Source organism: Pseudophryne corroboree, chromosome 5 (genome assembly GCF_028390025.1).
Source record: "Pseudophryne corroboree isolate aPseCor3 chromosome 5, aPseCor3.hap2, whole genome shotgun sequence".
In the NCBI taxonomy this organism is placed as follows: Eukaryota; Metazoa; Chordata; class Amphibia; order Anura; family Myobatrachidae; genus Pseudophryne; species Pseudophryne corroboree.
Window position 1 is genome coordinate 636,471,801 of NC_086448.1, and position 27,512 is coordinate 636,499,312.

Below are 27,512 nucleotides of genomic sequence, written 5' to 3' on the forward strand. Positions count from 1 at the left end.
ATGCTGAGGAAAAGAGTCAACTTCCAGCATGTCTGGGAAGCGGAGGAGGAGGACATTGCTGCTGAAGGTAAGTAATTATTTGACAAATAAAGCTAATTGGAAACTTCAGATTGCTTACTTAGTCATGGGGGGTTGGGGAGTCTAAGGAGTTCCAAAACAAGCCCCAACATTTCCTTAAAATATGGATTTTAGGAATGATTGGACTCTGGAGGTGCTAAAACTGAGCACTGCATGAGAAAAAGAAAAAACCTATGAGCCATTGGAATACCAAATATTTTGCGCCTGTGAGAAAAACCTAGGTGTGGAAGATTTTTTGAAAATTATCTCCCAGTTGAATATACCACTATGTGTTTATACACATATCCATTAATAATGAACATACTATGGGGTATATTTACTAAAAATCGTATTTTCCCATTTGAGGTCAAAGTTCAATCATGAATGACATCGAAAGTGTAAATATGCAACTTTTTGAATTTAGTACGACTAATTTACTAAGCTGCCGTATTCTGCATTTTCGGTTTTACCGATGTCATTCGTTTTTTTTAGGCAGTGTTTTACGTGAGTGACTTGTAAAACACTGCCGACTTTAATACAATGAATCTCGGCCGGATCTGACCAATGGTGGGAACTTTGTGGTCAGCGGTTGACCGAAAGTAACCTCACCGCTGACCACAAAGTTCCCACCATTGGTTACAATGGAGCGCATAGGCGCTACATTGTAACACTGCCGTGTGCCGCCTGTCATACAGTACAGGAGCACACAGCCAATCAGGAGGGTGCCACAATGTGGCGCTCCCTGATTGGCTGAAGGAACCCTCTTAGACATAAGTCAGAGGGGGTTTCTGGCATTCGGGGAAAGGGGTCCCATGTGAAAACATGGGGCCCCTTTCAGTGCGAGGTTGGGTGTCCGTTTTTTTATTTTGACAAGTACCTGGATTACAAATGGATTACAAGAAGAAGAGGCTTCTACCCTGGATTTTGTGAGTATAATTTTTTCCACAGGTACACCATGGATTCTACATGGAGAAGAGGACCGACCCTCGTGTGAACATAAGGTAAGTATTAGTGATGAGCACCGGAAATTTTTCGGGTTTTGTGTTTTGGTTTTGGGTTCGGTTCCGCGGCCGTGTTTTGGGTTCGAACGCGTTTTGGCAAAACCTCACCGAATTTTTTTTGTCGGATTCGGGTGTGTTTTGGATTCGGGTGTTTTTTTCAAAAAAACCCTAAAAAACAGCTTAAATCATAGAATTTGGGGGTCATTTTGATCCCAAAGTATTATTAACCTCAATAACCATAATTTACACTCATTTTCAGTCTATTCTGAACACCTCACACCTCACACCTCACAATATTATTTTTAGTCCTAAAATTTGCACCGAGGTCGCTGGATGGCTAAGCTAAGCGACCCAAGTGGCCGACACAAACACCTGGCCCATCTAGGAGTGGCACTGCAGTGTCACGCAGGATGGCCCTTCCAAAAAACACTCCCCAAACAGCACATGACGCAAAGAAAAAAAGAGGCGCAATGAGGTAGCTGTGTGAGTAAGCTAAGCGACCCTAGTGGCTGACACAAACACCTGGCCCATCTAGGAGTGGCACTGCAGTGTCACGCAGGATGGCCCTTCCAAAAAACACTCCCCAAACAGCACATGACGCAAAGAAAAAAAGAGGCGCAATGAGGTAGCTGTGTGAGTAAGCTAAGCGACCCTAGTGGCCGACACAAACACCTGGCCCATCTAGGAGTGTCACTGCAGTGTCACGCAGGATGGCCCTTCCAAAAAACACTCCCCAAACAGCACATGACGCAAAGAAAAAAAGAGGCGCAATGAGGTAGCTGTGTGAGTAAGCTAAGCATCCCTAGTGGCCGACACAAACACCTGGCCCATCTAGGAGTGGCACTGCAGTGTCACGCAGGATGGCCCTTCCAAAAAACACTCCCCAAACAGCACATGACGCAAAGAAAAAAAGAGGCGCAATGAGGTAGCTGTGTGAGTAAGCTAAGCGACCCTAGTGGCCGACACAAACACCTGGCCCATCTAGGAGTGGCACTGCAGTGTCACGCAGGATGGCCCTTCCAAAAAACACTCCCCAAACAGCACATGACGCAAAGAAAAAAAGAGGCGCAATGAGGTAGCTGTGTGAGTAAGCTAAGCGACCCTAGTGGCCGACACAAACACCTGGCCCATCTAGGAGTGGCACTGCAGTGTCACGCAGGATGGCCCTTCCAAAAAACACTCCCCAAACAGCACATGACGCAAAGAAAAAAAGAGGCGCAATGAGGTAGCTGTGTGAGTAAGCTAAGCGACCCTAGTGGCCGACACAAACACCTGGCCCATCTAGGAGTGGCACTGCAGTGTCACGCAGGATGGCCCTTCCAAAAAACACTCCCCAAACAGCACATGACGCAAAGAAAAATGAAAGAAAAAAGAGGTGCAAGATGGAATTGTCCTTGGGCCCTCCCACCCACCCTTATGTTGTATAAACAGGACATGCATACTTTAACCAACCCATCATTTCAGTGACAGGGTCTGCCACACGACTGTGACTGAAATGACGGGTTGGTTTGGACCCCCACCAAAAAAGAAGCAATTAATCTCTCCTTGCACAAACTGGCTCTACAGAGGCAAGATGTCCACCTCATCATCATCCTCCGATATATCACCGTGTACATCCCCCTCCTCACAGATTATCAATTCGTCCCCACTGGAATCCACCATCTCAGCTCCCTGTGTACTTTGTGGAGGCAATTGCTGCTGGTCAATGTCTCCACGGAGGAATTGATTATAATTCATTTTAATGAACATCATCTTCTCCACATTTTCTGGAAGTAACCTCGTACGCCGATTACTGACAAGGTGAGCGGCGGCACTAAACACTCTTTCGGAGTACACACTGGAGGGAGGGCAACTTAGGTAGAATAAAGCCAGTTTGTGCAAGGGCCTCCAAATTGCCTCTTTTTCCTGCCAGTATAAGTACGGACTGTCTGACGTGCCTACTTGGATGCGGTCACTCATATAATCCTCCACCATTCTTTCAATGGGGAGAGAATCATATGCAGTGACAGTAGACGACATGTCCGTAATCGTTGTCAGGTCCTTCAGTCCGGACCAGATGTCAGCATCAGCAGTCGCTCCAGACTGCCCTGCATCACCGCCAGCGGGTGGGCTCGGAATTCTGAGCCTTTTCCTCGCACCCCCAGTTGCGGGAGAATGTGAAGGAGGAGATGTTGACAGGTCGCGTTCCGCTTGACTTGACAATTTTGTCACCAGCAGTTCTTTGAACCCCAGCAGACTTGTGTCTGCCGGAAAGAGAGATCCAAGGTAGGTTTTAAATCTAGGATCGAGCACGGTGGCCAAAATGTAGTGCTCTGATTTCAACAGATTGACCACCCGTGAATCCTTGTTAAGCGAATTAAGGGCTCCATCCACAAGTCCCACATGCCTAGCGGAATCGCTCTGTGTTAGCTCCTCCTTCAATGTCTCCAGCTTCTTCTGCAAAAGCCTGATGAGGGGAATGACCTGACTCAGGCTGGCAGTGTCTGAACTGACTTCACGTGTGGCAAGTTCAAAAGGTTGCAGAACCTTGCACAACGTTGAAATCATTCTCCACTGCGCTTGAGACAGGTGCATTCCACCTCCTATATCGTGGTCAGTTGTATAGGCTTGAATGGCCTTTTGCTGCTCCTCCAACCTCTGAAGCATATAGAGGGTTGAATTCCACCTCGTTACCACTTCTTGCTTCAGATGATGGCAGGGCAGGTTCAGGCGTTTTTGGTGGTGCTCCAGTCTTCTGTACGTGGTGCCTGTATGCCGAAAGTGTCCCACAATTCTTCTGGCCACCGACAGCATCTCTTGCACGCCCCTCTCGTTTTTTAAATAATTCTGCACCACCAAATTCAAGGTATGTGCAAAACATGGGACGTGCTGGAATTTGCCCATATTTAATGCACACACAATATTGCTGGCGTTGTCCGATGCCACAAATCCACAGGAGAGTCCAATTGGGGTAAGCCATTCTGCGATGATCTTCCTCAGTTGCCGTAAGAGGTTTTTTAGCTGTATGCGTATTCTGGAAAGCGGTGATACAAAGCGTAGCCTGCCTAGGAAAGAGTTGGCGTTTGCGAGATGCTGCTACTGGTGCCGTCGCTGTTGTTCTTGCGGCGGGAGTCCATACATCTACCCAGTGGGCTGTCACAGTCATATAGTCCTGAGCCTGCCCTGCTCCACTTGTCCACATGTCCGTGGTTAAGTGGACATTGGGTACAACTGCATTTTTTAGGACACTGGTGAGTCTTTTTCTGAGGTCTGTGTACATTTTCGGTATCGCCTGCCTAGAGAAATGGAACCTAGATGGTATTTGGTACCGGGGACACAGTACCTCCAACAAGTCTCTAGTTGGCTCTGCAGTAATGATGGATACCGGAACCACGTGTCTCACTGCCCAGGATGCCAAGGCCTCAGTTATCCGCTTTGCAGCAGGATGACTGCTGTGATATTTCATCTTCCTCGCAAAGGACTGTTGGACAGTCAATTGCTTGGTGGAAGTAGTAAAAGTGGTCTTACGAGTACGACTTCCCCTCTGGGATGACCATCGACTCCCAGCAGCAACAACAGCAGCGCCAGCAGCAGTAGGCGTTACACTCAAGGATGCATCGGAGGAATCCCAGGCAGGAGAGGACTCGTCAGAATTGCCAGTGACATGGCCTGCAGGACTATTGGCATTCCTGGGGAAGGAGGAAATTGACACTGAGGGAGTTGGTGGGGTGGTTTGCGTGAGCTTGGTTACAAGAGGAAGGGATTTACTGGTCAGTGGACTGCTTCCGCTGTCGCCCAAAGTTTTTGAACTTGTCACTGACTTATGATGAATGCGCTGCAGGTGACGTATAAGGGAGGATGTTCCGAGGTGGTTAACATCCTTACCCCCTACTTATTACAGCTTGACAAAGGCAACACACGGCTTGACAAATGTTGTCCGCATTTCTGTTGAAATACTTCCACACCGAAGAGCTGATTTTTTTGGTATTTTCACCAGGCATGTCAATGGCTCTATTCCTCCCACGGACAACAGGTGTCTCCCCGGGTGCCTGACTTAAACAAACCACCTCACCATCAGAATCCTCCTGGTCAATTTCCTCCCCAGCGCCAGCAACACCCATATCCTCCTCATCCTGGTGTACTTCAACACTGACATCTTCAATATGACTATCAGGAACCGGACTGCGGGTGCTCCTTCCAGCACTTGCAGGGGGCGTGCAAATGGTGGAAGGCGCATGCTCTTCACGTCCAGTGTTGGGAAGGTCAGGCATCGCAAACGACACAATTGGACTCTCCTTGTGGATTTGTGATTTCGAAGAACGCACAGTTCTTTGCTGTGCTTTTGCCAGCTTGAGTCTTTTCATTTTTCTAGCGAGAGGCTGAGTGCTTCCATCCTCATGTGAAGCTGAACCACTAGCCATGAACAAAGGCCAGGGTCTCAGCCGTTCCTTGCCACTCCGTGTGGTAAATGGCATATTGGCAAGTTTACGCTTCTCCTCCGACGATTTTATTTTAGATTTTTTAGTCCTTTTTTTACTGATATTTGGTGTTTTGGATTTTACATGCTCTGTACTATGACATTGGGCATCGGCCTTGGCAGACGACGTTGCTGGCATTTCATCGTCTCGGCCATGACTAGTGGCAGCAGCTTCAGCACGAGGTGGAAGTCGATCTTGATCTTTCCCTATTTTTGGAACCTCAACATTTTTGTTCTCCATATTTTAATAGGCACAACTAAAAGGCACCTCAGGTAAACAATGGAGATGGATGGATACTAGTATACTTATGGATTGACGAGCGACTGCCGACACAGAGGTAGCTACAGCCGTGGACTACCGTACTGCGTCTGCTGCTAATATAGACTGGATGATAATGATATAAAAAATATATATATATATCACTACTGCAGCCGGACAGGTATATATTATATAATGACGGACCTGCTGGACACTGTCAGCTCAGCACTGCAGACTCCTAAAGTAAGCTACTAGTATCAAGAAGATAGAAAAAAGAAAAAAACACCACGGGTAGGTGGTATACAATTATGGATGGACGAGCGACTGCCGACACAGAGGTAGCTACAGCCGTGGACTACCGTACTGCGTCTGCTGCAGTGCTAATATAGACTGGATGATAATGATATAAAAAATATATATATATATCACTACTGCAGCCGGACAGGTATAAATTATATAATGACGGACCTGCTGGACACTGTCAGTCAGCAGAATGCGTTTATAGAATAAAAAAAAAACACCACACGACGAGTGTTTAACTTTTTCAGGCAGACAATCACAATATACTGGTGGTCAGTGGTCACTGGTCAGTCACACTGGCACTGGCAGTGGCACTCTGGCAGCAAAAGTGTGCACTGTTAAAAATATGTACTCCTGCTATAACTGCTCCCCAGTCTCCCCCACAATTAAGCTGTGTGAGCAGTGAGCACTCAGCACAGTCAGATATACAGTATTACATAGATGATGCAGCACACTGAGGGCACACTGAGGCTGAGCACAGATATGGTATGTGACTGTGTCACACTGTGTATCGTTTTTTTTCATGCAGAGAACGGATTAATTAAACTGGTGGTCACTGGTCACACTATCAGCAAGTAGTACTCCTAATATGCTCCCCAAAATTAGTAAATCAAGTGTCACTCTCTACTACTCTCTAGTCTACTCTAAACGGAGAGGACGCCAGCCACGTCCTCTCCCTATCAATCTCAATGCACGTGTGAAAATGGCGGTGACGCGCGTCTCCTTATATAGAATCCGAGTCTCGCGATAGAATCCGAGCCTCGCGAGAATCCGACAGCGGGATGATGACGTTCGGGCGCGCTCGGGTTAACCGAGCAAGGCGGGAAGATCCGAGTCTGCCTCGGACCCGTGTAAAAAGCGTGAAGTTCGGGGGGGTTCGGTTTCCGAGAAACCGAACCCGCTCATCACTAGTAAGTATGTGTATATGGAGGTGTGGATGTATGCATTAAAGTTATACTTTCAAGGTGTGTGTCTTATGTTTTTATTGGGGTATTTTTTTAGTAGTAGTACTACAGGTACCAGCGGGCCCGGTTTTCCTCCGCATGCTAGTACTTGTGGTTCTCCAAGTACCAGCTTGCGGGGGAGGCTTGCTGGGACTTGTAGTACTGCTACTAAAAACAATATTCATTTTTTTACACAACAGCTATCACCCTCCCATCCGCAGCCCTTGGATGGGGGGGGACAGCCTCGGGCTTCACCCCTGGTCCTTGGGTGGCTGGAGGGGGGGACCCCTTGATTGAAGGGGTCCCCACTCCTCCAGGGTACCCCGGCCAGGGGTGACTAGTTGGTTATGTAATGCCAGGGCCGCCGGAAGCTATATAAAAGTGTCCCCGGCTGTGGCATTATGTATCTGGCTAGTGGAGCCCGGTGCTGGTTTCAGAAATACGGGGGACCCCTATGCTTTTTGTCCCCCGTATTTTTGGAACCAGGACCAGGCGCAGAGCCCGGTGCTGGTTGTTTAAATATGGGGGAACCTCTATCATTTTCCCCCCCATATTTTTGCAACCAGGACCGGCTCAAAGAGCCCGAGGCTGGTTTGGCTTAGGAGGGGGGACCCCACGCAATTTTTTTTCGAAAAAAAAAACACTTTCCCATCCCCTTCCCACTGATACACATGCACGGATCTCATGGATCCCTGCATGCCTATCCAAACACGGGATAAAAAAGCAGGTCTGTTTTTTTTAGCACTTTTTCACGAATTGTATTTCTGCACGGCAGTGTTTGGCTATTGTCGGCAGTGTTTGTGATTTGCACTTTTTAGTAAATTACCGATTTCTGCCAAATTGCAGGCGTATTTGACCGATGGTGTATTGATTCGTGATTTTTTCCAAGGACTTCCAAAATGTTACGAATGCCCTCATCACTGCCGAGATTTTTGCTTAGTAAATTACTGAAATGACACTTTGAAGAAAAAACGGCATCTCGGTCAAAATCGGGACCTTAGTAAATATACCCCTATGTGTTTTGGCATTTTTTGGTTGCAATGTTTAATTGCAAACAAGCTATAATAGGCTAGGGCTTAGTGTACTATATATAGTATAATAGTTTAGGCTTTGTCCTAAATGTAATATGTTATTGTCAGTTTGTTATTGTATCTCAATAAAATAAATGAAATTAAAGATGGATTTCATGTTCCTGCAACATTCCAACATTGTTTAAAGCAATTAGTAACATAGTAACATAGTATCTGAGGTTGAAAAAAGACAATTGTCCATCGAGTTCAACCTATTTGTGGTCTCCTATGCATGATGATTTGACTAAAATTTCTGACTGATGCTGCTGTCAGCCGTTGCATTTTATCCCTATTTATAGTAACTATAATGCATGACTATGCACCATACCCCTGGATATCCTTATCCATTAGGAATTTATCTAACCCATTCTTAAAGGTGTTGACAGATTCCGCCATTACAACTCCCTCGGGCAGGGAATTCCAAACGCGTATTGTCCTTACCGTGAAAAAGCCTTTACGCCGTATTGTGCGGAATCTCCTCTCTTCTAACCTGAGCGAGTGTCCACGAGTCCTCTGTGTTGATCTAACCAAAAACAGGTCCCACGCAAGCTCTGTGTATTGTCCCCTTATATATTTGTAGATGTTGATCATATCCCCTCTTAGTCTCCGCTTTTCCAATGTAAACATGCCTAGTCTTTCAAGCCTTTCCTTGTATTCCATCGTCTCCATGCCCTTAATTAGTTTGGTCGCCCTCCTCTGTACCTTTTCTAGCTCCAGGATATCCTTTTTGTAGTACGGTGCTCACATCATACTTCAGTCTGAACAATGGTGGTAATTACTGTTATGCTGCATATATATTTTGACCAACTGGCCGTAGGCATAGGCAAACTAGGCAAATGCCTAGGGACACAAGCAGCTTCTGTTGATTAAAATGATATGCGGCATGCCTATATTCTGTGTGTGACTGTGACTATATCTGCATATGAAATGCTATGTTATGGTGTATTTCTGGAAATCATTGTAATGTAGCAGATACAGCCACAGTCGCACACACATGATAGGCATGTTGCATTTTATTTTAATCAGCAGATGCTGCTTGTGCACCCTAGCCACATAGTAATGCAAATAAGATGCATTTTCATAAAAAAAGGTGCCCGAAGCTAGCAGAGCTGCCAGCTGCCTCACGCCAGGCATCTCCTGCTGCATGGCATATTGAGGCAAGATGTATGAGGACACATCTGTATCCAAGCAGAGGCAGAGGTTACAGTGATAGCAGCCATGTGAGTGCTATGTGCGGGGGTTGGTTGTGCAGTGGTGTTCGGCATATGTGTAAGCGGCATTATGTGTGTCATGTGTATAATGCATTAATAATGTGTGGCATATGTGTAAGGGGCATTATGTGTGTCTTGTGTATAAATGCATTAATAATGGCCCTCATTCCGAGTTGTCCGCTCGCTAGCAGATTTTAGCAGCATTGCACACGCTAGGCCGCCACCCTTTGGGAGTGTATCTTAGCTTAGCAGAATTGTGAACGAAAGTTTAGCAGAATTGCGAATAGAAAATTCTTAGCAGTTTCTGAGTAGCTCGAGACTTACTCCTACACTGCGATCAGCTCAGCCCGTTTTGTTCTTGGTTTGACGTCACAAACACACCCTGCGTTCGGCCAGCCACTCCCCCGTTTCTCCAGACACTCCTGCGTTTTATCCTGGCACGCCTGTGTTTTTCCGCACACTCCCAGAAAATGGCCAGTTTCCGCCCAGAAACACCCACTTCCTGTCAATCACACTCCGATCACTTCAACGATGAAAATTCTTTGTTTGGAAGTGAGTAAATCTACTAAGTTTTGTGCTAAAATGCTTAGCGCATGCGCACTGCGTACCATGCGCATGCGCATTTTTGCCTTAATCGCTCCGTTGCGAAAATCAGCAACGAGCGAACAACTCGGAATGACCCCCAATGTGCGGCAAATATGTAAGGGTCACTTTGTTTGTCATTATGTGTATAAGGACACTAATAATATGTGGCATATGTGAAAGGGACAATATGTGCGTCATTATGTGTATAAGGGCATTAATAATGTGCGGCATATGTGTAAGGGACATTATGTGTAAAAGGGCATTGATAAAGGTTGGCATAATGTGTAAGGCGCATTATGTTTGTAAGGACATTAATAATGTGTGTCATGTGTAAGGGGCATTACTGTGTGGTATTATGTGTATAAAGGCATTACTAATGTGTAGCATTATGTGTACAAGGTGCTCTACTGTGTGGCGTAATGTAAAGAAAAGGCACTACTGTGTGGTCTAATGTGAATAAAGGAGGTCATTCCGAGTCGTTCGCTCTGAAAATTTCTTCGCATCGCAGCGTTTTTCCGCTTAGTGCGCATGCGCAATGTCCGCACTGCGACTGCGCCAAGTAAATTTGCTATGAAGTTTGGATTTTTACTCACGGCTTTTTCTTCGCTCAGGCGATCGTAGTGTGATTGACAGGAAATGGGTGTTACTGGGCGGAAACAAGCCGTTTTATGGGCGTGTGGGAAAAAACGCTACCGTTTCCGGAAAAAACGCGGGAGTGGCTGGAGAAACGGAGGAGTGTCTGGGCGAACGCTGGGTGTGTTTGTGACGTCAAACCAGGAACGATAAGCACTGAACTGATCGCAGATGCCGAGTAAGTCTGAAGCTACTCTGAAACTGCTACGAGATGTGTAATCACAATATTGCGAATCTTTCGTTCGCAATTTTAAGAAGCTAAGATTCACTCCCAGTAGGCGGCGGCTTAGCGTGTGCAATACTGCTAAAATCGCCTTGCGAGCGAACAACTCGGAATGAGGGCCAAAGAGCAATAATGTGTGGTGTAATGTGAATAAGAAGCAATTCAATGTGATGTAATTTGAATAAGGGGCACTACTGTAAAGAGTAACATATATAAGGTAAAGATGTACTACTGTGTGATATAACGTGAATTAGGGACACTATCGTATGATAAAATGTGAATAAAGTTGCACCACTGTGTGGCGTAATTTGAATTGGGGGTACTATTGTGTGGCCATGCACCTTCCTAGCAAGAACACACCCCTTTTTGTGCTGTACACACTGTTCCTATTTAAAATATAGGGGTTAGAAACACCAACATGAGGACTGCTATGGGTGAAGGGTGATGGTGCTGGGAAAGGTGTGCAGGGTCAGAGGTGGAACCACCGGTGGTGCTAGGGGGCACCAGCCAAAATCTTGCCTAGAGCATCATATTGGTTAGGGCCGGCTCTGATTTTGACTGCGTATTTTCTGAACTCTTTAAAATGGCGACTTTGAAAATATAGGTAACTACACATAGTGTGTCGAAGTCGGAAAATATTACAGTATACACATCACATACAAACATCACACAGATGGCCTCCGTGCGCGTACTTATTCTGCCGTGCGTGCACATATTCGCAAATTGCGTATGATCGCTCATGCGGTCGTGCGTGTTAGCGCATGGTATGAGTAATTACGGAGGCATTTGTACTCGCATGGAAAAGCCACAAAGACATATTATATATTTAATCCATATAATGCATAAATCACCCACTGTCTGCTCATCCTTCTAATAGCATGAAGATGGTTTACACATAAATTATCCTCCCAGAAACTCTAATACAATGTACCAGACGGCCTTGTTTACGCAAAGCTTTGAAATCCTATAAAGAAGGCAAATACCTTTGGTTACTCCCATTGTTCTAGAGTTGTCCAGTATCTGTCGAAGACAATAAATACTGGATTGTCATTGTCTTATCTGAAGACAGGACAAACAAAAAAGACAATATCCAGGAACCTAGTTTGAAGAGAAACTCAATTTGCAATAGCTGACAAATTACAAACCAGACATTTAGATAGCTAAGGTAATTCATGGTCTGAACTCTTGGAAATGTGTGTGTGTTTATGTATGTGTATGTATATATATATATATATATATGTTCCCTAACAAATTGTAATAACAGGAATGTGTATGTATGTGTGTATATGTATATATATATAGATATATGTATATCTTGAGGATGGAAATAGATGATCATATCATGTGTGGGATCATATTGTTCAGAGTCACGTAAACATTAATCTGGTGGGTATAAGAATATTGTCACATATTGCAACAATAAGTTATTAATAATACCAGTTTTATGTATGATTAATGTGAGGGGTTTTACTGGTCATGGGGCAGGAATTCAGATGCAAACAACAGAAATCACATCTCAAGTCTTAGCCATTACCCACCTTTTGAGCTGACCAATGATCCCTGGTGCACAGGATATGTCCCACCCCCGAACCAATGGAAGAAGAGCACACAGTGTCTATTGTATTATGTTTTGATCAACTGTATAAAAAGCCAAGCTGCCTAGCCGGTCGGTAATCTCTCTCTCTGAAGGGCCATCTTGCCTGATAGACCTGAGCACCGGGACCACGTGGCGCTGGCGAAACCAAACTTATGTTCCATTGTATTGTAGCCTCTTTTCTGTTATTGTAATTGTATCTTTGTTGTAACCCCCTTTTATTAATTATATGTTGGCGGGTCGGATCCCAACTTCCTAAATACAATTGGTGTTGTGTCTCCTTTCCCTGCTAGATTTGTAAGTGTATTCCAGACACACGTGAAGCTGCATAGTGCTCACGGCGTGTCGTTGTGTGGGTATGCACCGCGTGTACTCTGTACGTCCGTCGCGGCGTTAGTACGCAAAGTGCGTACACGGTACGGGACTTTGTACGCAAACTGAGTAATAAGTACGTAGGTTAAGGATTGCATACAGCGGCCACAGCGGCTCTATTTTAAAGTGTATTAAGTGTGGTTTTAAGTATTGCTTTTAGTCCTGTAAGTAAATCAGCATTTACAATTGGGGGCTCGAAACGGTTTTCACATGCTCACAGGCTAGCAGGTCATAGCAGACTTTCATCTATCAGCAAAGGGTGGAACGATATCTACGTTAAACCTTTTCCTGGTTGTTGGATGTTCTAAAAACACTATTTGTGTGCTGTTAGATTGCGTCTGCTCTGTCTGGTCTGCAGAGGTGCTGATAGAACCCGTAGGTAAACAGGAAAAAAAGCTATTGAAAAACATGTGTAATTTTTTTTGGTGCCAAAAGCGTAACAAAGTGTACCAATATTTTGCATACTTCCCCCACATAGTGTTGCCATAGGTTATTAGTCATTTCTAAACCTGTGTGAAATTGGATACATTTGTTTGCTATATAGATAAATTTGAAGTAAATGTATTTAAGGGAGTAATTATAAAAACACAAAACGCAGTTTTGGCCCAGTCATAAAGGGTTTTACACGGAACAAGTCTGGGTTGTGTTTGTAGGTGAAAATAGTTTGTGTTGCTCACATTTATAGAGATTGTGTGATTTGTTGTGGACGTACGTTTGTACACATGGTCCGGACAAAGTACAGGAGAGCGATCGTGGCGTAAGTACAAATTACACGATATTTGTTCAATTAAATGCGGGATAGTATACATTTAATACAATAGCACATAGCTATCTGATTTCAAAAGCAGGTTACTCTAAAATTTAGTTTAAAAACTGTAAGCACCCCTGGAAAAAAGCTACTGACCTAAAGGTAGTAAACATTTTCTGTACAGAAAAGAAAAACAAGGTGTATTTGAGTGAGTGAAAGTGGAGTGAGAGGATTTGAACCCCGGAAATTCGGGTCCCGTGGGTACACCAAGTGAGTGGAGACTAGGTGGCGTGAGGCGGCTGACTCACTTTAATAAAGGTAGAGATAATACGCAAATCGTGAGGTGATTTGTAGAGGAGCATGATATAGAATTGTGCATTGTGCAAAAGTAGGTTTTGTATTATGCTCCGGCTGAGGTTTCGCAGCTTGTGATTCGATTCCAGTGGTCGTAGGGCGGATAGGTAACAAGTACCTATACGCTGTGCGATTGGACCGCATGTTTGTGGGTGTGATACATAGCGCAACTTGATACCCCTTTTACGAGCTTTTGCGTAAAATCGCGGTATCATTAGCGCTGTGTAGAGCATACGCAAGCGTGATTTGTTTAAGTCAAAAAGGGAACTTTTCGCTGGTCTCTCTCAGGAAAATCTTCAATGGCGGATATTCGCTGGAAAAGGTAAGTTACTCCTAAAACTTCCAGTGAATAGAAGCTAGTTAGGGCCTCACTGGGTACGCGGTGGTCACTATTGGAGTGAGTCGTGGTACGTCAGCGGACAAAGGAGCGAGTGAAAGCGCTAGGTGTCTTTCACCATCTATTTGCGGTGTGCATTGGGGATTGCGTTTATTGGCAAAAAGTCAGCGATGGGATCCAATTGCACAAGCAGTGGGCGTTTGGTAGCTAGGGTTCAGACTGAAGAGTTGGCACCGAGAAGGTCAGAATTGCGGCCGAAAGGGTCAGCAAGGTGTATAATGTGTGAAAAATATGGTTCACACACGGAGGCTTTTTGCAATAAGTGGGTACGTATGACTGCGGAAGATAGGGACCCATTCCCAAAGGTTGGCAGCTTTGAATCAGAGGTGTTACAGAACATAAGGATTAAAGTATGTCTGATTAAATCCAGTAAACAAAGGGTCAGACATACAAATTGTTTAAACCTGTGGCAGCAAGAGGGGGAGATGCAGAAGGAACTGGCTTGAATAGTAAGTTCCAAATCTAGCAGGAAAGCGATTGCGAGCGCACCACCACCACCATATATTGATGGGGAGAAGTTGGCTACAAGCAATGGTGCATCAGTAAAAGATAGGAAAATGATTGATAAATGTGTTAACCCTAACCTGAACCCTTGCCAGTTGTATCCCATTCTAAACTTTCCCCAGGACTGTGAGCAGGAAGATGAGCCCAGCACGATATCGGCACTCTCTCTAGCAGCCACCATACAGGACACCCAGGTGGGCACGGCCCAACCACCAAGAGTAGTAGCAAGGCCCCCCAGCGGAGGGGTGAGTGAGGTTGTGTCCACAGGTAAGTACGGCACCATACACTATGCAGAGACAATAGCTCCCCGCATTATAGAATCAAGCCAGAATGAAGTAGTTGAATTAAATCCTGTCAGGGTGATTGCAGTTCCCAACGGGAGAACTGACACTCAGGGAGTGACTCCCATCAGGAACATTGCCATGCATTGCCCTTGGTCCCGAGCAGAGTTAAGGACAATTATGTCAGAATTCCCTGATCCCAGAAAAGATCTAGTCGGATGCCAGAGGTTCATTAAAGAGTTAGGTAACGCCCACGAGCCTACAAATAAAGATTGGCGGACAGTGCTACGGGTGTGTTTACCCTGAAATATTGACATCACGAGATTCATAACGGATTGTAAGTTAGATGCAGAGGTACCTCTCACTGATGAGTACAATCAGGAGAATGTACGGCAAATCAACCTGCAATTAGGAGTGTATTTCCCTACTGTTGTTAAATGGAATAAAATCTTCTCCATAAGACAAAAAGAAGGTGAAATGGTATCAGAATATTTCCATCGAGCACTGCAGGAAATAGCTAGATACACTGGGATCGAGGACATTAAGGATAGTGCACATCACAGGGAGGTAGCTGTTTCTGTGTTAATGGATGGTTTAAAGGAATCACTAAGGACAAGGGTGCAAACCTCTCTACCTAACTGGAGAGGTGTCTCGGTGGCTACGTTGAGAGAGTCCGCTATTGAGCACGATCGGAACATCAGCAAACACAGGGAGTCGCAAGGGGATAGGCTGATGACGGTAAGTATACAGGCTCTTACAGCAAAACCACATCAGCCAAGACTCCAGACCCCTGATGGTAAGTCACGAACAAGACTATGTTACATTTGTAGACAGAAAGGGCATTGTGCCAAAGATTGTAAGAGTAGTAGAACACATATTCAATATAGACCCCTAGACAGAGAAAACAAGCTACATTATTAAACACATAGACAGGATCAAGGGACATATAGTAAGGAATCACGAGCCATATAGAAAACACAGATTCGGTTAATGGGAAGAACGGAATAAATGCAACTTTACCCTTTGACAAAAACTTGCTGGGGTTAAGATGAGGCCTCTAAACGTTTGCTTCTTTCTCTAGCAGAAATGGCCCCTGATTAATTTAACAGGAATTTTGTTAGATATGGTATACATATAGCGTGCTCCCGCCCAGGAAGTATAAAGTATGTTGGATATCCACGAAGACTAATGTTGCATTTCACTGTTCTAGATTCATGTCCATCACAGGTAGAGGAAATTATCTCGCAGATACCGGGTTCCCGATGAACTCAGAATGGACAGGACACTGGATTGATGGCTGGGATAGTCCCAGTAGAGATACGACACACCTAGAATTTTTTTTTAGGGGTGTAGACCTAGTAGAAAAAGCCATTCCCCACAGTGCCCAATCCAGTTGCCAAATTTTATAAAATCCTCTTTGCCTCTACAAACTTATCTGTTACTAACCTCTATATGATTTTTTTCCCCTCTTCATCTTACGTTCACCGACAGGAGGGTACAATACATGGACCCGATTACAGTTCAAACGCCACATGCCTACTCGGTCCTTCAGAGTTCTGCCCAAACCCAGTATATCTCACCAGCATGAAGGACACCAGTATTACTGCAGTGTGCCTGGTCATGCACAAAGGGTGGAGAATGAGAATACTGGTGAAGGGAGACTGTGTACAGACACCGATATGCATGATGGTGTGACAGCCTGTTGGTGACTGCCAAACCTGACATTTTCTTTTTTTTTTACTATTATTCCCCTCTCTTCCCTCATCCAGAGATGGTTTACTTCACACAACTGATAACACACAACAGTAAATTGAAATGCAAAATTTGTGTTCCCTACAGGAAAAGGCGGTCTGGAAGTTGAAGGGGTATGGTCAGGAGTCCTCAGGACTTTGGACAGGTGGACACGGTAAGCCAGTGGCCCCCAGAGCATATCTTCCAAGTCTAGCTGAGGCGGCACATGGTCTGACTCATCTGGGCAAAGAGGGTATGTGCAAGCTGGTAAGAGCCTACTGGTGTGCGCCAGGATTCTCTTCTCATGCAGGTAAGAGAGCAATGACATGTTTTACTTGCTTGAGGAAGAATATTGGTAAGACAATACTAACAGAGCCATCCCATATCCCTCCTACAGACGGACCTTTCCAGGTAATACAAATTGACTTCATACAGTTACCACCCTGTAGGAATTTGAAATATGTGTTAGTATGTATCGATGCGTTTTCCAACTGGGTAGAAGCGTTCCCTGCTGCCACAAATACTGCTACGTTCACTGCAAAGAAAATTGTGCAGGAATTTGTGTGTAGATATGGTATCCCTAGAGTGATTGAAAGTGATAGGGGTACCCACTTTACAGGTGAAGTCTTTCAGGTCATGTGTAAACTGATGGGAATTAATAGCAAGCTACATCCTCCGTACCGACCACAGGTGAGTGCGAAGGTAGAGAGAGTGAACAGCACTATTAAGAACAAGCTGAGCAAAGTGATGGCTAAAACTGGATTACTGTGGCCAGAAGCTTTGCCACTAGTGTTGTACAGCATCAGAACCACTCCCAGGTCTCCGCTTAACTTATCACCCTTTGAAATTCTTTTTGGTCGACAACCTCATGTAATGATAGACCCCCAGGATGATTTGAAATGCAGTAATCAAATAACTGTGAAATATTTGGTTAGGATGAGCCAGCAGCTGAGAAATCAACAAAGAAATCTAAAGCTGGTGATTCCTGACCTACCGAACAGTAATTGTCATGACATTGAGCCTGGGGATTATGTGATGATACGAAATTTTCTACACTCAGGTTGCCTCATAGACAGGTGGGAAGGACAATACCAAGTCTTGTTAGCCAGCACGACAGCACTAAAGTTTGCCGAAAGAGAGACTTGGGTCCACTCATCCCACTGCAAGAAGGTCGCTGACCCGGAGAGAACTCGTGACAAAGAGCAAGGTGAAGAGAACCTCGTATCACTAGAGTGTTTGTTCTGGGAAAGTTGAGAGGCAGGACTGTTGAAAGGCACCTGAGCACGGAGAGCAACAAGAGCAAGGACGGTTGTCGAACTATTTTCTTTTTTTCACCCCCCTGCATTTTCCTTTCTTTTTCCCTCCTTTTTTTCCTTCTTTCCCCTAATGAAATGGATCTATCACAAGAGACTGCGTTTCGGGTTCTGCTAGTAATTCTGTTTTTGATCAGGACAATTTGTTTTGGTGAGGGTCCCAGAGAGGTCGAGCAAGGATCTGGAATGGGTTCTGATGGCGAGTACGAATTTGTAGGATCTCAGGAGCAGCACATCACTCGAGTAAAGGCTGGTATCAGTAAGCGCTCTGGTAGTCATGGAGCTCAGAGGCAATGTGAAGGGTTATTGTCTGATGAATATTGTATTTGTAGGAATTGTGAGAACATAGTCGAAGATGGGTGCATACAGAGATGTCAGTCCAACATTAATATCGACATGGACCGACATCCGTTGAGTGATTACCGCTCATTAGTGGGTAAGGTCTTAAACCAGACAGAATGTTGGGTTTGCTCACAAGTACCTCAAGAACAGAGTAAGTCAGGATTAGTACCATACCCTTTAGCAATAGATGAGGTACTCGAATTACGGGGTGGGACACCGGTGGACAAGAAATTCAATATCTCTAGGCCCCCTAGCTTGAAGCTCCACCAGTACAACGTAGATACAGTAGGTCCCTGTTGTGTTTTAATATTTCCAATTACCGAAAACCAGGAAATTGGCAAGTGACGTGGAATAACCAGACAATGACTTTTTCATACAGAGCTGATAGGATTCCTATCGACTCTGAACTTGTACGCAAGATAGCCAACAGTGGAAAGTATTTTCGGTACCGGTATACACGTGGAAGCAAGACCATGTGGGTTGGAAAAGTATCGTCACGGTATTGTGGCCATATTATCCAGTCCGATACTTGTACTGAGCAAATGAGAGAACTAGGGATTGGTTTTTTTACATGGAAAGTTTGCAATATGGTGATGTTACATTTTGTCCCCTATGTTCTCCCAGATGATGCCTATTTCAAATGTGGGAGGAAAGCATACAAGTGGCTTACTCCGAGCTCTGATGGATTGTGTTATATTGGGAGAGTACTACCAGAGGTCATGACCATAACCCATGATAAAATGAAAGACGTTCACCGCAGCGCTCAGACTCCTTATACTCATACTCAGTATGAACACTTCATCAAGAGACACCTCATAGATAGGGCAGGGCAGCAGCCTCTGATTTGATCCATGAATCCACGGGGATTCAGTTCCTTCTCGCATTAGATATCACCCGTACTGCCAGAGGAACTATAAATTATAGGTACATCCATGCGCTAGCGAACTTGATAGACAATATCACTGAGATGTATGATGACACCTTCAGGTATATGGGAAGGGAGTTACAAGCCTACAAGTAGGAACTTATCCAGCACAGAATGGTCCTTAATTATGTTACAGCCGTGACAGGTGGGTACTGTGTTACTCTGGTAACTCAATATGGTGTGAAGTGCTGTACATATATTACAAACAGCACTGACGACCCCACGAAGATCATCGATCAGAAGATGGACGAGATCTTGCAGTTGAAGTGGGAGTTCAGGAGGAAGCACAATCTTACCTTAGCGACTGTGGGTAATTAACTGACTGGCTGGGTCTCATGGTTGAACCCACGCAAATGGTTCTCAGGGTTAGGAAAGTGGGCACAGAATGTTATTATGAGTGTGGGGAAGTTTCTCCTTTGTATCCTGGGAGTCATCATAATTATTGGCCTGATATTCAGGTGTGTTCGAATTCTAACGCGGCGCAAGCGCAGCACAAATTTGATGAATCTAAGGAGCGAGGGCACTGTTACAGCAGCAGATTTGATTTATGATCCATCAATAGAAACTGTGAAATGATAAGGATTGTAAAAATGAATTTCATGGCCTGTTTCTTTCACCTGTTTTTTTCTGTCTCCCCCTCTGCCCAGATACATCCAACCGGAAAAGACTTCAACCCTACCCAAAATGTTTATGTGAATGTATTTTTATATATGTGTCTTATCTTCATCTCTGCAACCTCCAGTTAATGGCACACATAGTCGACAGGTGATAGCCACATATACTAGCACTCACATATGTTCCCCTCCATGTATCATCAACTAAATGTGCACCCCATTTGTTGGAATAAGAAGCCGAAAAGAGCTCGGTAGTGTTTGTTTGCCCATTTACAGACCCTTAATACGGGATGAGAAGGATTTAATGTATACTTCGCAATACCTCGAAGCTTATTTAGAACATATACGGCACAATGATACATGCCCCGCAGACATTGATTCATACATACATGCTTTTTACTATCCCACTAGGCTATACATCTCCCACCTACAACTCTCCCCCAATCATCCAAGCTTTTGTATATATTGTATAGGTAATATTTCTCTGTTTATTAGTTAAGAGTGGCAGTTATTGATGACTGCCAAAGGGTGGACTGTTGAAGTTGGAAAATATTACAGTACACACATCACATACAAACATCACACAGATGGCCTCCGTGCGCGTACTTATTCTGCTGTGCATGCACATATTCGCAAATTGCGTATGATCGCTCATGCGGTCGTGCGTGTTAGCGCATGGTATGAGTAATTACGGAGGCATTTGTACTCGCATGGAAAAGCCACAAAGACATATTATATATTTAATCCATATAATGCATAAATCACCCACTGTCTGCTCATCCTTCTAATAGCATGAAGATGGTTTACACATAAATTATCCTCCCAGAAACTCTAATACAATGTACCAGACGGCCTTGTTTACGCAAAGCTTTGAAATCCTATGAAGAAGGCAAATACCTTTGGTTACTCCCATTGTTCTAGAGTTGTCCAGTATCTGTCGAAGACAATAAATACTGGATTGTCATTGTCTTATCTGAAGACAGGACAAACAAAAAAGACAATATCCAGGAACCTAGTTTGAAGAGAAACTCAATTTGCAATAGCTGACAAATTACAAACCAGACATTTAGATAGCTAAGGTAATTCATGGTCTGAACTCTTGGAAATGTGTGTGTGTGTGTGTTTATGTATGTGTATGTATATATATATACAGTGGTGTAACTAGAAATTTTTCTCCCCCAAGCCAAAAAATTCTTTCCCCCCTCCCCCCCCCCCATGATTGGCACCAGTAAAGGGACAAACATGCGGGCGCCGCCAAAAAGGGGGCGTGGCTTCGTTTAAATGGGCGTGACTTCGCATAAAGGGGCGTGGCATTGCAGGAAAAGACTACCTTATACCCCAGTTTTGCAACCTGCACGCCCAGACGTTAGCCACCACAGGAAAGAAAAATAATCCTGATTCATGCCCCTTACATTATTTGTCATTTTTCCTCCTTATAGTAATGCCCAGTATACATTATGCCACATACTGCAAAGGCCCTCAGACATTATGCCACACACAATAATGCACATGACACAATATGCACACACTGTAATGCCCCCGACACATTATGCCACACACAGTAATGCCTGTGACACATTATGACAGGAATCGCAATGCCCGTTATACATTATGCTACACACTGCAATGCCCCTGATACATTATAGCACATACAATGTCTGTGACACAGTATGACACACACCGCAATGATCCTGAGACATTATACCACATACCACAATGCCCGTGATATAGTATACAACACACCGTAATGCCTGACACATTATGACACACACAGCAATGTCCGTGATACATTATGCCACACACCGTAATGCCCATTACACATTAAGTTCTACAGTAAGGCTTCTAATTACTTTTAAATTACCTGCTCGTTGCCAGGGGTTTCATGCTCTTGGTTCCATGCACGGTGCCAGGGATTTTCATGCTCAGGGTGTCATATGCTCGTTGCCAGGGGTTTCATGCACTGGGTGTCATGCTCGTTGCTAGGGGGTAGTGCTTGTTGCTAGGGCCGTGCTCCCAGTGCCACATATGCCCCCAGTGCCAGATATTCCCCCACAGTGCCAGGTACATGCCCCCAGTGCCAAATATACCCCCCCAGTGCCACATATGCCCCCAGTGCCAGATATTCCCCCACAGTGCCAGGTATATGCCCCCAGTCCCAGATATTCCCCCACAGTGCCAGGTACATGCCCCCAGTGCCAAATATACCCCCCCAGTGCCACATATGCCCCCAGTGCCAGATATTCCCCCACAGTGCCACATATGCCCCCTCAGTGCCTGCTCCCCTCAGTGCCAGATATTCCCCCACAGTGCCAGGTATATGCCCCCAGTGCCAGATATTCCCCCACAGTGCCACATATGCCCCTCAGTGCCTGCTCCCCCCAGTGCCAGATATTCCCCCAGTGCCAAGTATATGCCCCCAGTGCCAGATATTCCCCCACAGTGCCACATATGCCCCCTCAGTGCCTGCTCCCCAGGTGCCAGATATTCCCCCACAGTGCCAGGTATATGCCCCCAGTCCCAGATATTCCCCCACAGTGCCAGGTACATGCCCCCAGTGCCAAATATAACCCCCCAGTGCCAGATATTCCCCCACAGTGCCAGGTACATGCCCCCAGTGCCAAATATACCCCCCCAGTGCCACATATGCCCCCAGTGCCAGATATTCCCCCACAGTACCAGGTATATGCCCCCAGTCCCAGATATTCCCCCACAGTGCCAGGTACATGCCCCCAGTGCCAAATATACCCCCCCAGTGCCACATATGCCCCCAGTGCCAGATATTCCCCCACAGTGCCACATATGCCCCCTCAGTGCCTGCTCCCCTCAGTGCCAGATATTCCCCCACAGTGCCAGGTATATGCCCCCAGTGCCATATATTCCCCCACAGTGCCACATATGCCCCCTCAGTGCCTGCTCCCCTCAGTGCCAGATATTCCCCCACAGTGCCAGGTATATGCCCCCAGTGCCAGATATTCCCCCACAGTGCCACATATGCCCCCTCAGTGCCTGCTCCCCCCAGTGCCAGATATTCCACCACAGTGCCAGGTATATGCCCCCAGTGCCAGATATTCCCACAGAGTGCCACATATGCCCCCTCAGTGCCTGCTCCCCCCAGTGCCAGATATTCCCCCAGTGCCAGGTATATGCCCCCAGTGCCAGATATTCCCTCACAGTGCCACATATGCCCCCTCAGTGCCTGCTCCCCTCAGTGGCAGATATTCCCCCACAGTGCCAGGTATATGCCTCCAGTGCCAGATATTCCCCCACAGTGCCACATATGCCCCCTCAGTGCCTGCTCCCCTCAGTGCCATATATTCCCCCACAGTGCCAGGTATATGCCCCCAGTGCCAGATATTCCCCCACAGTGCCACATATGCCCCCTCAGTGGCTGCTCTCCCCAGTGCCAGATATTCCCCCACAGTGCCAGGTATATGCCCCCAGTGCCAGATATTCCCCACAGTGCCACATATGCCCCCTCAGTGCCTGCTCCCCCCAGTGCCAGATATCCCCCCACAGTGCCAGGTATATGCCCCCATTGCCAGATATTCCCCCACAGTGTCACATATGCCCCCTCAGTGCCTGCTCCCCCCAGTGCCAGATATTCCCCCACAGTGCCAGGTATATACCCCCAGTGCCAGATATTCCCCCACAGTGCCAGGTATATGCCCCCAGTGCCAGATATTCCCCCACAGTGCCAGGTATATACCCCCAGTGCCAGATATTCCCCCACAGTGCCAGGTATATGCCCCCAGTGCCAGATATTCCCCCACAGTGCCACATATGCCCTCATAAGTGCCTGCTCCCCCCCGCTCCTTTGTGTTGGAGGGACATGGAGGGCACAACGCACGCCTCTCCCGTGTCCCTCCTGGCTCGCCAGCGGGTCTAATAAAGGAAGTGCCTGTTCGTGAGCCAATCAGAGCTCACGAACGGCAATTCCTTTATTAGACCGGCCGGAGAGCCAGGAGGGACACGGGAGAGGCGCGCGCTGTGCCCTCCGTGTCCCTCCAACACAGCAGCGGAGGGAAGGAGACCGCAGATTGACATGCGGACGCTCGTCCGCATGTCAATCTGTACTAAGTCAGTGGTGCCCCCGCAGCCCCTCGCACCCACAAGCCACTGCGAGGACTGCGGGGGCAGTAGTTACGCCACTATATATATATATATCTATATATATCTATATATATGTTCCCTAACAAATTGTAATAACAGGAATGTGTATGTATGTGTGTATATGTATATGTATATATATATATATATATAGATATAGATATATGTATATCTTGAGGATGGAAATAGATAATCATACCATGTGTGGGATCATATTGTGCAGAGTCACGTAAACATTAATCTGGTGGGTATAAGAATATTGTCACATATTGCAACAATAAGTTATTAATAATACCAGATTTATGTATGATTAATGTGAGGGGTTTTACTGGTCATGGGGCGGGAACTCAGATACAAACAACAGAAATCACATCTCAAGTCTTAGCCATAGCCCACCTTTTGAGCTGACCAATGATCCCCGGTGCACAGGATAAGTTTCACCCCCGAACCAATGGAAGAAGAGCACACAGTGTCTATTGTATTATGTTTTGATCAACTGTATAAAAAGCCAAGCTGCCTAGCCAGTCGGTAATCTCTCTCTCTCTGAAGGGTCATCTTGCCTGATAGACCTGAGCACCGGGACCGCGTGGCGCTGGCAAAACCAAACGTATGTACCATTGTATTGTAGCCTCTTTTCTGTTATTGTAATTGTATCTTTGTTGTAACCCCCTTTTATTAATTATGTGTTGGCGGGTCGGATCCCAACTTCCTAAATACAATTGGTGTCGTGTCTCCTTTCCCTGCTAGATTTGTAAGTGTATTCCAGACACACGTGAAGCTGCACAGTGCTCACGGTGTGTCGTTGTGTGTGTATGCACCGCGTGTACTCTGTACGTCCGTCGCGGCGTTAGTACGCAAAGTGCGTACACGGTACGGGACTTTGTACGCAAACTGAGTAATAAGTACGTAGGTTAAGGATTACATATAGCGGCCACAGCGGCTCTATTTTAAAGTGTATTAAGTGTGGTTTTAAGTATTGCTTTTAGTCCTGTAAGTAAATCAGCATTTACAAGTGTGACACACAATCACTTTACAGACAGGTGTACAGGCTTTACTTGTTATTTATTTATTTATTTAGTGGTTCCCTTTCTGGCACACAACGCCAAATAGTCTAATTATGGCACTGGCAGAGGCAGAGCTCACGCCCCTCCCAACATCACCATCACAAGTATTTATTACATTATGGCTATGAATCTAACAGATTACAAAAACTACTGTATTACTACTAAAATTGGTGGAGGCACAGCTCAGAGGTAAAGCTGTAAACAGCTCCTCCCGGGCACCCATATTATAAATAAATGACCAATTCTCCATCTAGTTCATTTTGTCACGTTAATTTCCTAAAGTAATATTTTTTCTTTTTTTTCTTTCTTTCATTTGGTGCAGGTAATCTATCGCTCTGTACAAAAAAAGCACAGTCAGACAATTCTCAAAATGGCAACTGTCTGGCTACTGTCTTTCCTGCTGTATGGCCCAGCTCTTCTTATCTGGGAAAGTGTTTTTGGTAATAAAGGCATGGCAAAGAGTGATTGTGTTCCTGCCTTTTCTGACTCTTGGTTATTTCATTTGGCATCATCAGCTTTTGATTTGTTTATTCCGTTGGTGAGTATTTCATTCTTTAACTTGAGCATCTACTTGAACATCACAAAGCGCAGCAGAAAGAAACGACAACCGGTCTCTGACCTGAACGGAGGAAACGACACCAGGCCATTTATCATAGCAACTAATCAAGTTCTGTTTTCTGCACAATTAGATGGCATACAGAATATGGCAATTTTAAGACAGGGACTCAAAAAATTTCCCAGACAATGCTTTTCAAGAAAAATAGCAGCGTCTTCTTCACAGATGGACATTGTGCACAATTCTTACAATATCTGTGTCATTGATCTTTCCAGGGACAAGAGAATAGCCAAATATCTTGCAATTCTTGTTTGCACTTTTGCCATTTGTTGGGCTCCATATACTTTTCTAATATTTCTGAACTATGAGTGTCAGGGTTACTGCATTCCTTCTTATTGGTATGATATTACACTGTGGGTGTTATATTTAAATTCAGCAATCAACCCTATATTGTATCCATTGTGTCATAAGAGTTTTAGAAAAGCCTTCTCAACCATTTTACGTGTGCCCTTGTAGCATACTTGCCGACTTTAAATATCTCCTCTCCGTGAGAAGCCTGGAGAGGAGACACTGCAGGAGACTTCAGGGAGCGGGGCCGGGCTATGACATCATTAAGCCCCGTCCCCACATTGGGAAATGTTGCGTTTCGCCGGTCCGTGGGAAGGGGGCGGGGCTAGAATGAAGCGATTTGCATCATGTTAACCCCCACCCCCTTACTCGTGTATACGGGAGTTTATCTCTTCATCCTGCTCGCATCACTAGGGTGCGAGCAGGATGCGGGAGACCTGCCTACTTTTCTGGGGATACGGGGGGCTACTCAAAAAAACAGGAGCCTCCCACAGCTTCTGGAAGAGTAGGCAAGTATGCCTTGTAGCAGCTTACAATGTTATTCATTTAGAATTGCAATATATTACCTTCCAAACCTATCATACTCTAATACATTGTGAGGGCTAGGAATTGTTTTAAGTGTGTTTAATTTTCACAAAATAACTTAAAAAACTCTTCTGACCCACACATTATAATGTATTCTGTGTAATTAGCGAGAAGTGACCTGTAAACTAACAAAATAAAGTGCATTTAAATTTTTCAGGAAAAAATACCTTTAATTTTCAAAATGAATTTATGACTTGCTGTAACCATGATGACAATTTCTGTCAAAGGACGTAATATCTGCCAGTCATTATTACGCTAATGGTGTAGTTATTAAAATTATTAATATTAGTTGATGATTTTTCTAATCATAATTTATTGTATTCATTTTCTCCCTCTCTCTTTCTCTCCTCTCTCTATGAGTGGGATGTACAGCACTAACATCACATCTCTTATCGGGTACATATGACACCAGCGTTAATAACACCAGAATGTACCTAGAAGAGCTGTCCTTTGCTATATAGGACTTCTGGGTTCAGGAACCAGGAGTCCTTCTGTGCATGTGCACAGTGATGCAGTGGACACCAGGGGTGCTAGGAGTGATCCAAAAGAATCCCTCTCAGGTGGAAAGGTGAAAAGAAGTCAACAAGCTTCTATTGGGTAACACCACATAAAGATGGCATTACCCACCGGGTCCAAGCTCCAGAATGATTCCGGAGCTTGGTACATCTGGGAAAAATGTCAGTTTTCAGATGTTTGGCTGCATTTTACTTTTAGTACATCTCGCCTTGAATACAGTATGTGTGTTTGTGTTATATGTATATCGTCAATATATAATATGTTACTGTGACTGTGTAGTAAAAATAGCTTTAAAAATATTTTATTAACATAACGTACTTTGGGGGTCATTCCGAGTTGATTGCTCGCTGCCGGTTTTCGCAGCGCAGCAATCAGGTGAAAAAACGGCATTTATGCGCATGCGTATGCCCCGCAATGCGCAC

The 27,512-nt window shown here is 45.2% G+C and overlaps 1 protein-coding gene across 1 annotated transcript; it reads left to right on the plus strand.

Moving 5' to 3' along the window:
- LOC134929643 (histamine H3 receptor-like) lies at positions 1-26,798 on the plus strand. The gene is made up of 3 exons (XM_063925223.1): positions 1-67; positions 24,576-24,628; positions 25,408-26,798. Exons 1-3 carry the CDS (start codon positions 1-3, stop codon positions 26,155-26,157), a joined length of 870 nt encoding a protein of 289 aa, XP_063781293.1. The 3' UTR covers positions 26,158-26,798.
- The last annotated feature ends 714 nt before the right edge of the window (positions 26,799-27,512 follow it).

Bases quoted from the DNA above. Each gene is read 5' to 3' on its own strand.
- LOC134929643 (XM_063925223.1), top strand. From the start codon at position 1: ATGCTGAGGAAAAGAGTCAACTTCCAGCATGTCTGGGAAGCGGAGGAG. The intron at 68-24,575 runs GTAAGTAATTAT...TCTGAAGGGTCA, and splicing joins GGAGGACATTGCTGCTGAAG to TCTTGCCTGATAGACCTGAG. The intron at 24,629-25,407 runs GTATGTACCATT...CATTTGGTGCAG, and splicing joins TGGCGCTGGCAAAACCAAAC to GTAATCTATCGCTCTGTACA.